The following is a 15,269-nucleotide window of genomic DNA, read 5'->3' on the forward strand; positions in this document are numbered from 1 at the left end:
TCCAGATCATTAACACAAAGTTAACAGCTGTGACCCCCAACACTGAACCCTGCAGGACACCACTTGACACCACTGGTTGCCATTCCGAAAAAGAGCCTTTTATCCCAACTCTCTGCCTTTTGTCAGATAGCCAATCCTCAATCCAAACCAGTACCTCACCTCGAACACCATGGGCCCTCACCTTACTCAGCAGCCTCCCATGAGGCACCTTATCAAAGGCCTTTTGGAAGTCTAGATAGATAACATCTACTGCGTTTCCTTGGTCTAACATACTTGTTACCTCTTCAAAGAATTCTAACAGGTTTGTCAGTCACGACCTCCCCTTACGAAATCCATGCTGACTTGTTCTGATCCGACCCTGCACTTCCAAGAATTTAGAAATCTCATCCTTAACGATGGATTCCAGAATTTTACCAACAGCCGAGGTTAGGCAAATCAGCCTATAATTTTCCATCTTTTGCCTTGATCCTTGCTTAAACAAGGGGGTTACAACAGTGATTTTCCAATAATCTGAGACTTTCCCTGATTCCAGTGACTTTTGAAAGATCACAACCAACGCCGCCGCTATTTCCTTAGCCACCTCCCACAGAACTCGAAAATGTAGCCCATTGGGGCCAGGAAATTTATCAATTTTTAGACCTTCTGGCTTTTCTAGCACTTTCTCTTTGGTAATGCCTACCATACTCAACTCTGCCCCCAGACTCTCCTTAATTGTTGGGATACTACTCATGTCTTCCACTGTGAAGACTGACGTTCTTCAGCTATTTCCTTATCTCTGATCACGAGCCTTCCAGCATCAATTTGGAGCGGCCCAATGTCTACTTTTACCTTTCGTTTGTTTCTTATGTATTGAAAGAAACTTTTACTATCATTTCTAATATTACTAGGTTGCCTACCTTCATATTCGATCCTCTCCTTCCCTATTTTTCTCTTTGTTATCCTCTGTTTGTTTTTGTAGCCTTCCCAATCTTCTGATTTCCCAATGCTGTTGGCCACTTTATAGGCTGTCTCTTTTTTTTTGATACATTTTCTGACGTCCTTTTGTCAGCCACGGCTGTCTAAACCCCTCCCCCCAGGTAATCTTTCTTTTCTTTGGTATGAACCTCTGTACTGTATCTCCAATTACACCCAGAAACTCCTGCCATTGTTGCTCTGCTGTCTTCCCCACTCTGCTTCCAGTTGATTTTCGTCGGTAAAGGTTGTTAGACTCTCTTCCCTTATTTCTCTAATGATTCCCGTTGCCTCCTCATATCACCGTGTCTCTTACCTATATCTTTACATACCTTCATACAGCAAACTGAGTATCAATGACATTCATTATGAAGCCATCAGGTAGGTATTGTGCTAAGAACAACTAATGGATTCAGTTCATTTTGGGTCTATGAACACAGTTGTACAGGAGGTCTTTTGTTTGATTGATGCTTTATGAGGTTGTAATAAGCTCTGCTTTCTTTAATGTGTTTTTTCAATGCCTGCTAATTGGACAAGATTATGACATGTCAAGAATATTGAAGCTTTTGTCACTGGTACTGTGAATGGAAGTGCCTGTCTGCCATTTTTGAAGTTGTTAAGATTAACAGCTTCTTTTCAAACAAGGTTGCAAGGCATGCTGGCTTACTGTGTAAATTTCAAGAGTATTTGTATAATCAACATTAAAGTGACAACCGAAACACCTGTTCTTTGGCTATCTCTGGGCTGCATTTACCGATTACATCTGAGCTATTTCTGTTTTCTGCTGTCATTGAAGATGTGCTTTCATTCGCATTCTACCTGTCTTTCACACAGTTTTGTTGATACATATGTGCGTCATCTAGCCATTTCAAAATGTTATTGAGTATTAAGATTCCTCAACAAAAATTAACACTGCAAAACCTTTTTGTCTGGCAATCATCAGGACAAATACAAAAATGTCAATGGCATAATCAGGAGATCCAGTCCAGGTTCAGTATTTGCAAATACTTCCAGTCTCCCCTGGAAACACACTTTTTGTGAAATAAACCTAACCCTTATTCCATGTATATTTCTAACTAATTAGATTATCTACAGTGTGGAAACAGGCTCTTCGGCCCAACTAGTCCACACCGCCCCTTGGAAGCATCCCACCCAGACCCATCTCCCTATAACCCACACGCCCCTGAACACTACGAGCAATTTAGCGTGGCCGATCCACCTAGTCTGTACATCTTTGCACTGTGGGAAGAAACTGGAGCACCTGGAGGAAACCCACGCAGACACAGTGAGAACGTGCAAACTCCACACAGTCGCCCGAGGCTGGAATCGAACCTGGGTCCCTGGTGCTGTGAGGCTGCAGTGGTAACCACTGAGCCACTGTGTTGCCCTAATTATGCTGACTTCAACGGTCTGAAATTAACAGAATCAAAAATTATATATAAAAATAAAATGAAGGTGTGCTTTCATGAAAAAAAGCAACAATAAATCTGTCCAGAGTGTCTGCTACATCCACAAAGTCCAGGAGCATTCAGGGATGCATTTGCTCTAAAATGGGTAAACTGAGCTGTCTGTCAGTTAATATGCTCGAGAGTCTCGAAGCACAAAATTGAACTGCGAATTCGCCTTACTATTTTAAGATTAGAAGTACCTTTTGACTTTCTGTTTTGAATTTACTTCATTTTTTGAATAACTCAACATGCTTCCATATGACCTTGTACTCAGCCCAATGATCTTGGAAGGATGAGACTTCCTGAAGTGACAGACCATGCTGATGAGACGAGAAGGTATTTGCACAACTTATCTAGACTTAAACAGTCTTTTGATTAAGCCCCTGAATGCTTTGCAAACTGTCAGCAGGTTGCACTGAAAGAAATGAATGAAAATGGATAATTTGTTAAACCATTCATTTACGGAAAGCAGTAAGTAAGAAGAAACAAGAGTGCATGTACTTGAAGTTATTTTGGTTTTCCTTGTTCCTGGAATACCTGAACCTTTAACTGCAACCTAAATTTGCAGAGGCTACTGAAAGTAACAGTCTGTTCATTCGCAAAAACTGTGTGGAGACTAAAGGGCTTCCCCCACTAACCACATTCATTTATAGGATGTGGCATCTTTGGGAAGGCGAGCATTTATTGCCCCTTTTGAATTCTCCTTCATATGGGGGTAAATGTACGCTGTTTTCTTGAACCGTTACGGTTCACATGAATGTAGGTACACCCACAATGCTGTCAAGGCATTCAGAAATTTTACTCAGTATCAGTGAAGGTGAATGGGAATATATTTCCAAGTCAGGATAATGTGTGACTTGGAAGGGAACTTGCAGATGGTGCTGTGCCCATGCATCTGCTTCCTTTGTCTTCTGGTGGTAGTGCTTGTAGATGCATTTGAAGTGGTCTTGATGAGCTGCTGCAACATATCTTGGTGTAGATGTGCATGCTGCTGCCACTGTGCATCACTGGTGAAGAATGTGAACTTCAAAGGTGGGTGACGTCAACCAAGGGGGATGTGTTGTCTTGAATCACATTGAGCTTCTTGTGCAATTTTAAAGCTCATTTAACTAGGCATATGAAGAATACTCCATCACATTCTTGACTTACACCCTACAAGATTATGGAAAGCTTTAGGAGGGCAGCTACTTGTCACAGAATTTCTGACATCTGACCTGTTATTCTGGTCACTGTATTAATATCTGGCTCAGATAAGTTTCTGGTCAATGATAACACCCAGGGTGTTGATCATCAGTCATGGCAATGCCATTGAAAGTCACAGTGAGTTTGCTACATTTTCTCTTTTTGGAGATGGTCACTGGCTGACACTTGTGAGACACAAATTTTAATTGCTGAGTCAAAGCAATGATCACTTGAAAAGTCACAAATAGAACCAAATATTGTGTAAACATCAGTGAACATCTCCACTTCTGCTCTCATAAAGGAAGGAAAGTCATCAGAGCACCTGAAGATAATTGGGACAAGGACACTGTCTTAATGAGACAGGAAACATAACATTAGCTTGAGGCCAAGAATGAAATGGGGCTGTACAACAAATAGAAACAATCTATGAGAATGGTGGAAGGAGACATCATCAATAATTTCACAAAAGAATAGGAGAGGCACATGAAGGGCTTTGGAAATTGAGGGATGGAGGGATGTCGGGGATGGGAACTGCCTGGATTGCTCCATATGAAATTCAATGTGAGTAAATGTGAGGTTTTGCACTTTGGAAAAAAGAATACAGGCATGGACTATTTTCTAAACGGTGAGAAAATTCGCAAATCAGAAGTGCAAAGGGATCTGGGAGTGTTGGTCCAGGATTCTCTAAAGGTTAACTAGCAGGTAGAGTCCGTAATTAAGAAAGCGAATGTAATGTTGTCGTTTATCTCAAGAGGGTTGGAATATAAAAGCAGCGATGTGCTTCTGAGGCTTTATAAGGCTCTAGTTAGGCTCCATTTAGAATACTGTGTCCAATTTTGGGCCCCACACCTCAGGAAGGACAGACTAGCCCTGGAGCGTGTCCAGCGGAGATTCTCACGGATGATCCCTGGAATGGTAGCTTTAACGTATGATGAACGGCTAAGAATCCTGGGATTGTACTCATTAGAGTTTAGAAGGTTGAGAGGAGATCTAATAGAAACCTACAAGATAATGTATGGTTTAGAAGGGGTGGATGCTAGGAAGTTGTTTCCGTTAGGTGGGGAGACTAGGACCCGTGGGCACAGCCTTAAAATTAGAGGGGGTAAATTTAAAACTGAAATGAGACGACATTTCTTCAGCCAGAGAGTGGTGGGCTTGTGGAATTCATTGCCACAGAGTGCAGTGGAGGCTGGGATGTTGGATGCCTTCAAGGCAGAGATCGACAAATTCTTGATCTCAAAAGGAATCAAGGGCTACGGGGAGAGTGCAGGGAAGTGGTGTTGAAATGCCCATCAGCCATGATTTAAATGGCGGAGTGGACTTGATGGGCCGAATGGCCTTACTTCCACTCCTGTGTCTTATGGTCTTATAGTGTTGATGTGAACTTGTTGGGTTAAATGGCCTCCTTCTGTTATGCTCGCTTTCACAGTTCCAACCAGCTTGCATTGCCAGTGGCGTTCAGTTTGTACACGTCACAATTCTGCTCAGTGACATGACACTGCAGTACAACTAGAAGCATTTGAACATATCAAAAATTGCCAAGGCTAGATTTATGACACTAGTTTTTAAATCTTAACAAATAAAGTTGCAAAACATTTTTCACTTGTGTAAACCTTAAATATGGTAATTCAATAATCAAGTTGTTGGTTTGTGGTTCTCAAATGAAAAATGGGATACATAACATTGCAAGGAAAATACTACGCAATATCGAATAGCATAGGTTTAATCAAGTTCAAAGGGACCTGAACAACTTATCCTATAAACATACCATCTAATCCATGGACACAAACTATGAGATGAACACCATCATCCGCATTCACATCCTCCTCCAAGCTGAAGTATGGAATTTTGGAAGCCAAATCAGGAAGATCACTGTACATAACGCCAGGAAACTTTAGTAACTTCAGATCTTCTTTTGCCTGGAGGAAACTAAATTCAGTATAAATTTAGTCATTTTATTAATTCAGATATTTGAAAAGAGTTAACTTAATTACAAAGGAAATGTTACAACAGCATAAATAGCCTTTTCGCTAAGAATTCACCTCCATGAGCTGAAACTTTATTACCCTCTTATGGCAAAACACTAAACAACTCAAGATCTGAATGTTTGTGAGACACTGATCTTTCGGGAAATATGGTAGCACAAAACCTGCATGACTTTTCTCACGACCAAATAATTGCCTGATTTTAAAATCAGCACAGTTATCAAAGGAGGTTAAAAGTAGCTTCATCTCACAGTTGGTCAGAAAGGGAATGTAAGGCAGAAAATAAATCTGCATTACAGATAACATTGTAAAACTTGAGGAAACTGCCACTGATTGCAATTAATTTAGTTTGTAATGCAAGGCTCAACAAATAAATGTTAAAGGCTGCAAAAAGTAAACACGGAGATTTGACAGAATTACAATTTAGGTCAATTTGATCTATACTGGAAAACCAAAACTGTTGCTGCTTTAGAGCAATAACATCAAGTCAGTAATGCTTAGTACACAAATACAGGCTGACTGACATTCAGGTATTCGAGAAGGGCACAGCAGCTAAATATACTTCACATTAACCTCCAAGTTCAGAACTTTCATTAGTGTTACACATTGATAACCAAATTAGCTAGTTTCTGCTCAATGACTAAACTGACTTTTTTCATTCACTCATGGGACATGTATTTATTGCCCATCCCGAGTTATCCTTGAAAAGGTGGTGGTGAACTACCTCTTGAACTGCTGCAGTCCAACACTTGTACATTGTCCTGAGGGAGGGAATGCTGCATTTTGATTCAGTGATGACAGTACCAGCCTGACTTGGGATTGAGAGTAGCAGACAGTGGTTTTTACATGTATCTCCTCCCTTTGTAAATGGAAATGGTTTAGAAGGTGGGTTTGGAAGGTGATATTTATTGGGGCCGAGGAATTGCAGTTAGTGGGTGGAGGGTGCTGGTGGAGTACAGATGTTGATAGTTCAGGTGAAGTGATCAGAATGTGAGAATGCTGGAATAATGATGTATCTCATGCCAGACTTGACAGGACAGTAACTGGGAATGGGGATGGGGGAACGGGGACGGGGGGGAAAGAGACAAAATAACAAGGAAATAGTTCAATATTAAGTCCGGAAAGCTGTAAAGTGCCTAGACTGGACGTGAGATGACGTTCCTCTAATTTGTGCTGTGACTCACTGGAACACTGCAACATGCTGAGGATAGACATGTGGGCATGCAAGCAGGACACTGTTAAAATGACCGATGTGGGATCGTGTTCAATAGCAACCGAGATCAATGAGTGGTGAAAATGGCCTCTTTATTCAGCATCTGCAGTGGCACAGCTCGAAGTGGTGACAGAATCCAAAATACAGTTTTATAGTAGCCTCTTTTACACACAGTTTTACATACATTAATAAAAATTTTAACACTATGGTGTCACTTGGTTGCACCTATTGTACATAAGTTCGTGTGACATCTTTCCTGTAGAACCAGAAGACGGTTTAAACATTTGTTAAATGTTGGCTGTTACTCTTGATGGGATTAGAATGTCTATCCGGTCTGAGCTTACATAATTAAGAGGTGTTAGTCCTTCGGTCTTTATTGGTAGTAACGTCAGTAAAAATATCAGACCTATACAATCTAAATATGAGAGAAAATATAGGCAAACCAAATTAAAGTACGGAGGATATTAAACTGATCTCCTGCAGCTGCGTCATAAGACTTCATCCACTATTGCCAGTTTTTGACAATTTCTACACAATCATTCATGCAGTTTCGTGGGAGTGCTGTTTCGCAAGTTTATTTCTTAAAGAGGGTAGCAGCCCTATTTAATATGTATTTAAAGAGTATAAATCCATTCGTTAATACAAAATGGTAGCTGAAATAAAAATTACAATAGGTAGTACAGTGTTATGAAAAATGGTAGTATATAAGGAAATTTTGAAGAGCTAAAAAGCAGCAGGCTGCACGGGCATGGACACAGTAAGGACTGCAGATGCTGGAATCTAGAGTCAATAAGTGTGGAGCTGGAAAAGCACAACTGGTCAGAAAGCATCCTCGGATCTAGACTGTAGGAAGAAACTGTGAGATATCCTGCAGCCTTTTTGGGTCCTGAGAGATGGTTATTAAGAACTAATTAATATTATAATCTTTCCATAGTTTTGAGTGAGTCATGGAGACACAATGGTGGAGATGGCATTATTCTGAGTAGTTTACAGTATTCACACATATTTAAGGGTAACTTTTGATACAGAAACATGTCCAAACACTTTTTGTAGCATGGGGCCGATAAGTATTGAAAGGTGTAAAAAAACACGTTGGCAGCCTAAGAGGTATATTTAATTTAGTTCATGTTGTAAGAGTAAAATGCACTATAAAGATGCAGTTTTATGTATGAATGGAAACAGGTTATAGCAAACATAAAACGGTTGTGAGTGAGTTAGTAAAGAGAATCATAATACAATACCTCACATCAGCTATAGGAAGGTCAAGCTCCCGCTTGTGGGCAGAACAGAGGTGCATTGCGAAGAAATCACCCAGTCTGCATTTGGGCTCTCCAATGTAGAATAAGCAACATTTGGTGCAGCGGTGAAATGCTGCTTCACCTGGAAAGGCTGTTTAGGCTCTTGGATGGGGAACAGGGAGGAAGAGAAGGGGCAGGTGGTGCATGTTCTATAGTTACATGGGAAGGTGCCATGGAGAGAGGGCATGGTGTTAATAGTTGTGGAATAGTCGAGGGTGTCCCAGAGTGAACGATCCCCATGAAATGCAAACAGGAGGACGGAGGGGAAGATGCACTTGACGGTAGCATTCTGCTGGAATTGTCTGAAATGGTGAAGAATGATCCTCTGAATGCAGATGCTGGTAGGATGAAAAGTGAGGACAAGGGGAACCTGATCACGCTGTTGTTAACAGTGATGGGAAGGGGCAAGGGCAAAAGCACATTCAATGGGTCAGATGGAATTGATGGCCCTGTCAACCGCAGTGTGTGGGAAATCACATTAAGGAAGAATCAAGCCATGTCAGTAGCACTGTTTTTTGAAGACGGCACCATCTGAACAGATGCAACGTAGGCAAAGGAAGTGGGAGAATGGGATGAGGCGAGCTGTAGTAAAAGTAGTTACGGGAATCAGTGGCTTTGTAATGCATGGCAGTGGACAGTTTGCTCCCTGATATGGAGATTGAGGTCAAGGAAAGGGACAGAAATGTCAGGAATGGACAATTTGAAGTTATAAGAAGGATAGAAACTGGAAGCAAAATAAATGAGGTTTTCAAGGTCTTGGTGGTAGAATGAAGCAGCACCAAAGCAGTCATTAATGTAATGAGGAAAAAAAGTTGCGAGGGGGGGCCGGTGTAGGACTGGAACAAGGATTATCCCAAATATCCCATAAAGAACCAGGCATAACTGGGACCCACACAGGTATCCACTGTCGCTTCTTTGATTTTGCGGAAGTGAGTTAAATTAAAGGAGAAACAGCGAAAGAGCAAATTTAATCAGGGAGAATGAGTGGTGGTGGATGGGGATTGTTCAGAACTCTGGTCGAGGAAGAAGCTGAGAGCACTCAGACCATTCAGGTGGAGAACAGAGATATAGAGGGATTGGACATGGTGAACAGATGGCAGTTAGGCCCAGGGAACTGGAAATTGCCAATTTTGTGGAGGGCATCACAGGAATCATGGATGTAGGTTGGCAGGGTCTTCAGAAGTGGAGACAGGATGAATCCAAGGGAGGAGAAAATGAGCTCAGTAGGGCAGGAGCAAGCTGATATGGTAGGTCTACTGGGGAAGTCTGGTTTTGGATTTTGGGAAGGAGGTAGAAGCAGCTCTAGGGTTGGGGTCAATAGTGGGGAAGATGTCCGGAAGTAATGAAGTCAGTGACAGTCCTGGCAATGGCTTGATGATCAGATGTGGGGTTGTGATCCAGGGAGCGAGAGGAATAAGTGTCTGAGAGCTGGCACTGAGCCTCTGCAAGGTAAACATCATCAGGTAAAGGTCACCTACATCATATCTATTTGGACGACACCACCTTCCAAAACAGCGCTGTTGACATGGCTTGCTTCTTCTAATACAGTGGTTTACGCACCCACTGTAGTTTGTAGGGCTCTCAAACACATCTGATCCATCAACTATGTTTTCACTCTTGCCATCACTCATAATAGCATGGCCTGGTTTCTCTTGTTCACACTTTTCATCCCACCAGCCTTCGCATTCAAAGAATCATTCTCTGCCAATATCTAGAAGGAATCTGACTAAAACCAAATCGATTGTTGCTTTTTTAACCTCATTCTTCTTCCATTTCCTGCCCTTAGTTCTGCTTAGTCTAGAGTTCAGGGCTTCTGCTGATCAGATACCTGTTGATTTCCACATGAGCCTTTGCTGTTTGACTGCAGAGAGGTATCAATCCTAACCCATTCTGAAAAGCAAACACATACTGAGTCTCTCTCTCTCACACACACACACACTAACACACACACAATAAGTGAGGCAATTCTAGCAGAACGCCACCACCAAACACACCTTGCCCTCACTCCCGCCTCTTCATTTTGCAGTGATTGTTTCCTGCAGGACACCCTATTCCATTCCACAACCACTAACACCATGCCCCCTCTCCATGGCACCTTCCTACATAACTGCAGAAGGCACAACACCTACCCTTCTCTCTGCACACCAGCCAAGGGCCTAAACAGTCTTTCCAGGTAAAGCATGCGTGCCTCCTCCAATCTTGTGTATTGTATTTGCTGTATCAGAGAAACCAAACACAGACTGGGTGACCACTTGCAGAACATCTCCAGTCTGTGCGCAAGCAGGATCTGACCTTCATGTCGTCAGTCATTTTAACAGAGCATCCTGTTCGCGTGCCGACATGCTGCAGTGTTCCAGTGAATCACAGCGCAAATTGGAGAACAAAATCTCATCTTCAGGCTAGGCACTTTACAGCCTTCTGGACTTAATACTGAGTTCAACATTGTTAAACTGTGAACCATTTCTTCCCTTTCCCTTAGCTTGTTATCATTCCCTTCCCTCCCCCTCCTTCCACTAGCCACCCGCTGCCACCCCAGATCCCAGTTACTGTCATTTAAAGTCAGGCAGAAGACACACTATCAATCTGCGATTCTCACATTCCAATCACTTAATCTGAATTATCAATGTCTCTTCTCCAGCAACACCCTACACCCATTACCCCCACTACACCACCTAAACAACAGCATAAATGTTGTCCTCACCACACTTCACTTCAGCTCTGTTGAAGAATCATCTAGACTCGAAACGTTAGTTTGCTCTCTCTCCATGAATGCTGTCTGATCTAGTGTGATCTCCAGCATTTGTTGTTTTCAAACTAGCAGCAATGGCCTTTAGGACTTGTCAAGCTCAATCAATATTGCTGCTGCTGAGCCATTCTTGGTGATGGACTTTGAAATCCTTTACCTAAAGTACATTTTGTACACTTGCCATCCTCAGTGCTTCCTCTATATGTTGTTCAATAAGGGAGGTTTCCTCATCCATGTTTAAGCTGGAGCCATGAGACTTCATGGAGTCAACATTAAGGGCTCCCAGGCAACTCCTGCCCTACTATATACCACTGTGCTGACAATTCAGTTGAGGCTGACTTGCAGGTCAGACAGGATGTATCCAGGCTTGCTGATGTGGTGTATGGGTCATTGTCTGTTAAGGTATCATCTGTGAGTATGTCTGTGTCAGGCATTGTTTGACTAGTCTGTGAGACAGCTCTCCCAGTTTCGGCATTATGTTCCAGATATTAGTAAAGAGGACTTTGTAAAGTCAACAGGCTGTTTCTACTGTAGTCGACAGGGTGCTAGGTCAATGTCAGGTGGTCTCTCTGGGTTGATTTCTTTGTTGAGACTTCATTAAGGCGACTGATGCAACTAAGTGGCTTGATAGGCCATTTCAGTGGGCAGTTGAGTCAATCACATTGCTGTGTGTCTGGAGTCACATGTAGGTCTGACCAGGTGACGTTGGCAGATTTCCTTCACTAAAGTGAATTTATGAGCCAAATAAGTTTTTTTCAACAATCAAAAATGTTTATGGAATTCCAATTCCACCATCTGTTGTGACAGGATTTCAGCCCATGTCCACAGAATATTACAGAGATAGTAGGAACTGCCTATGTTGGAGAATCTGAGGTAACACAGTGTGAAGCTGGATGAACACAACAGGCCAAGCAGCATCTCAGGAGCAGGAAAGTCTGACGTTTCGGGTCGAGACCCTTCTTCAGAAGAACCCAAAACGTCAGACCTTCCTGCTCCTCTGATGCTGCTTGGCCTGCTGTGTTCATCCAGCTTCACACCGTGTTATCCCCAGAATATTAACCCAGATTTTGAATGAAAAGTTTCGTGATATTACAACTCAGCCAACACCACCTCTTTTTAACACAACCAACAATTGTCAAGGCTGATTAAATGATTTTATCCATTTTCTTAACAGTCACATTGGAAGTAACCATCACTACAATTAAAATATAGTCATATGGCACAGAAACATACCCTCTGGTCCAAACAGTCCACGCCAAACATAATCCCAAACAAAAGTAGCCCTACTTGCTTGCATTTGGCCCATGTCCGTCCAAATATTTCTTATTCACACAGTTACTCAAACGTCTCTTAAACACTGTAACTGTATTCACACCTATCACTTCCTCTGGAAATTCATTCCACACATGAACCACACACTTGGTTTAAAGCAAAAAATACCCCTTGTGTCTTTTTTTAAAAATATCTTTCTCCTCTCTCCTTAAAAAATGCCCTCTAGTCTTAAAATTCCCCACCCCAGGATAAGGAGCCAGACATTCATCTTATCCATATCTCTCATGATTTTACAAACCCATCAACCTGTTATGCTCTAATGAAAAAGACTCAGCCTATCTGGTCTCTCTACCTAAAACTCAAACTCTCCATTCCTACCAAAATCTTGGTAAATCTTCTCTGAACCCTGTCCAGCTTAGTAAGATTGTTTCTATAACAGGATGACCAGAACTGGACACAGTACTCCAGAAGAGGCCTCACCAACATCCTGTACAACTTCACTATGATGCCTCAACTCCTATATTCAATTATCTGAACAATTAAGGCAAGTGTGCTAAATGTCTTCTTAACCACTCTGCATACATGTGACACAAACTTCAAAGAATTATATATCTGAACCCATGAGTCTGTTCTATAACACCACCCAAGGCCCTACTTTTAATCGTACAAGTCTTGTCTTTGTTTGTTTTACCAAAATGTAATATGTCACTTTTATTCAAATTAAACTTCACCTGCCACTCCTCAACCCAATTAATCAAGCTTTAATAAAGTCCAAGTAAATAACATCTAATGCTTTGCTCTCAATCTTCCTGGATTGTTCCTCAAAAAACTCAATTAAGTATGTGAAACACAATTTCCCTCACACAAAACCATTCTGACAATCCCTAATCATTCCTTGCCTCTCCAACTGCATTTAAATCTTAGCTTTCAGAATCACCTCCAAGAACTTACCCACCACCAAAGTAAGATTCACATGTATATAGTTCACAAGCTTCTCCTTACACCTCTTCTTAAACAAAGGCACAATACTAGCCACCTCCAGCCATCTGGCGCCTCACCTGCAGTTATAGTTGATCTCCAATGCCACCCCTCCTGTAATGTGAACTGCTTTCAAAACATCATTATTTATTTCCCTCCGTTCTTATGCCTCCATTTCTTTCTCTACAGTAAAAATGGACATAAAATATTCATTGCTCTCCCATCTCCTGAGGTTCAACACACAGATGGCCTCTTTGATCTTCAAGGGGCCTTAATCTTTATCTCTCTAACTGCTCTCTTGCTTTTTATGTATTTGCAGAGTTTCTTTGGATTATCCTTAATCTTATCTACCAAGGCTATCTCAAATCCCTCTTTACCTTCCTGATCTCCCTCTTAAGAATGCCCCCTACCTTTTTTTATACTGTTCAAGAGACTCATTTAGACCCAGTTGTCTACATCTCGTGATTCTTTTTTATTCTTGACTGGAACCTCAATACCTTTATTCCACCACTGTCCCCTAATCCTACCAACCTTACCTTTCACTCTTAGAGGAACATAATAACTTTGAACTCTAGTTATCACACTTTCGAAAGCCTCTTAGACGCCCTTTTATCTGCGAACTGTTTATTCTAATCAACTTTTGAAATTTCTTGTTTCATACCATTAAAATCTGCATAATCCAATTAAAAACATTAACTTTTATGGTAGGTTCATCCTTTTCCATAACTCTATTAGCTTTAAAATAGTTATGATCACTAGATCTAAGGTGTTCCCCTATATCACTTCAGTCACTTTGCCCTATGTTATTACCCAAGAAAAGATCAAGTTTTGCTCCTTCTCTAGTAGAAACTTTTACAAATTGAAGAAAATTTTCTTGAACACATCGAACAAATTCTTCATCATCCAAACCTTTAACACTATGGAAGTCAGAGTCACATTGCCTGCTATTCCAACCTTATTATTCTTACGTAAAGCTGAGATTTCTCTGCATATTTGTTCCTCAAATTCCCTCTATTAAGGTGGGTTACAAGGTGATCATTCCTTTATTATTTCTAATTTCAACCCATATATTTTCACTGGATGAATTTTCTGAAATATCTTCTCTAGTTACACCAGTAATATTTTCCTTAATCAAAAACACTACTCCCCACTCTGCTTTTGCCTTCCTCTTGCATCTGAAACATGAAACAGAGCTGTCAGTCCTGTCCATTCCTCAGCTAAGTTTTTGTAATAACTATGATGTCCCAATTCCATGTTCCGAGTTCATCAGCATTACTTGTAAGACCTCCGGCATGGAAAGAAATGCAGTTTAATTCTTCAGAGTTACTTTGCTCTCTGACTTGCTATTGTTTGTCGTTTCTACTTGACTTGTTCTTTTCAGATTCAGAACAATTCACATCTATATTTCTATTTACTTTGTTACTTAGGATCTCTCCATGCCACAATCTCTAATAGTTTACTGTCTCCCTTAATAGAACCAGAGAATCTCCCCACTAGGACATTGGTATCTTTCCAGTTCAGGTGAAATCCATCTTTTTTGAACAGGTCTTTTCTGCCCCAGACAGGATCCCAATGATCCAAAAACCTGAATCCCTGAACATTACACCACCCCTTCAGCAATTGATTTAACTCCTTTATTTGTTTATTCCTCCTCTAGTGCGATCTTGGCACCGGAGATTGCTACTTTTTAAAAAAATCTTCTACCTAACCTTTTAGATTCATTTTATAAAGCCTTAATCATTTTCCTACCTATGTCATTCTACCAATGTGTCCAATACCTTTCGGCATCTCACTCTCTCCTTTAGAAATATGCTTTTAATGTTTTGAGAAGTCCTTAATCCTGGCATCAGGATTCAAGCTCACTACTTTAACATCTTCTATCTGTGCTCCAACAGGACAGTCCCCTTTAACAATTATTCTTTTAAATTTTATCAAACCCTGCCTAACACAAGATTCATTCTTAGCGCCGAAGATCAAATTGCATCTTCTATTTTCCTTAGAGACTATCACTTACAGTGCCCAAAACTGAAAATCTGTTTGGAAATAGCCATAGGAGACTTCTGAACTACCTTCTCACCTTTCCTGACATTCACCCATCTATCGACAATCAACAACCATCTAGCTTGGTGTCTCTTGCACGCCCTCAATGAAATCAAGCTGAAAAGCAGTACCTTTCATAGCACGTTATATATAAAG

The 15,269-nt window shown here is 41.2% G+C and overlaps 1 protein-coding gene across 4 annotated transcripts in view; it reads right to left on the bottom strand.

Annotated features, from left to right (window-relative positions):
- Nucleotides 1-2,741: 2,741 nt before the first annotated feature.
- The window catches only part of fam135a (family with sequence similarity 135 member A), a 208,536-nt gene continuing 196,008 nt past the window's right edge, over nt 2,742-15,269 (bottom strand). For all 4 annotated transcript variants that reach the window (XM_059645496.1, XM_059645499.1, XM_059645497.1 and 1 more), the window contains 2 exons: nt 5,350-5,510; nt 2,742-2,814 (listed from right to left, as the gene is read on the bottom strand). In XM_059645496.1, the coding sequence (XP_059501479.1) occupies nt 2,759-2,814; nt 5,350-5,510 (217 nt within the window). In that variant the 3' untranslated portion in view covers nt 2,742-2,758. The remainder of the gene's footprint in view (nt 2,815-5,349; nt 5,511-15,269) is intronic.

Source organism: Stegostoma tigrinum, chromosome 4 (assembly GCF_030684315.1).
Source record: "Stegostoma tigrinum isolate sSteTig4 chromosome 4, sSteTig4.hap1, whole genome shotgun sequence".
NCBI classification, from domain to species: Eukaryota; Metazoa; Chordata; class Chondrichthyes; order Orectolobiformes; family Stegostomatidae; genus Stegostoma; species Stegostoma tigrinum.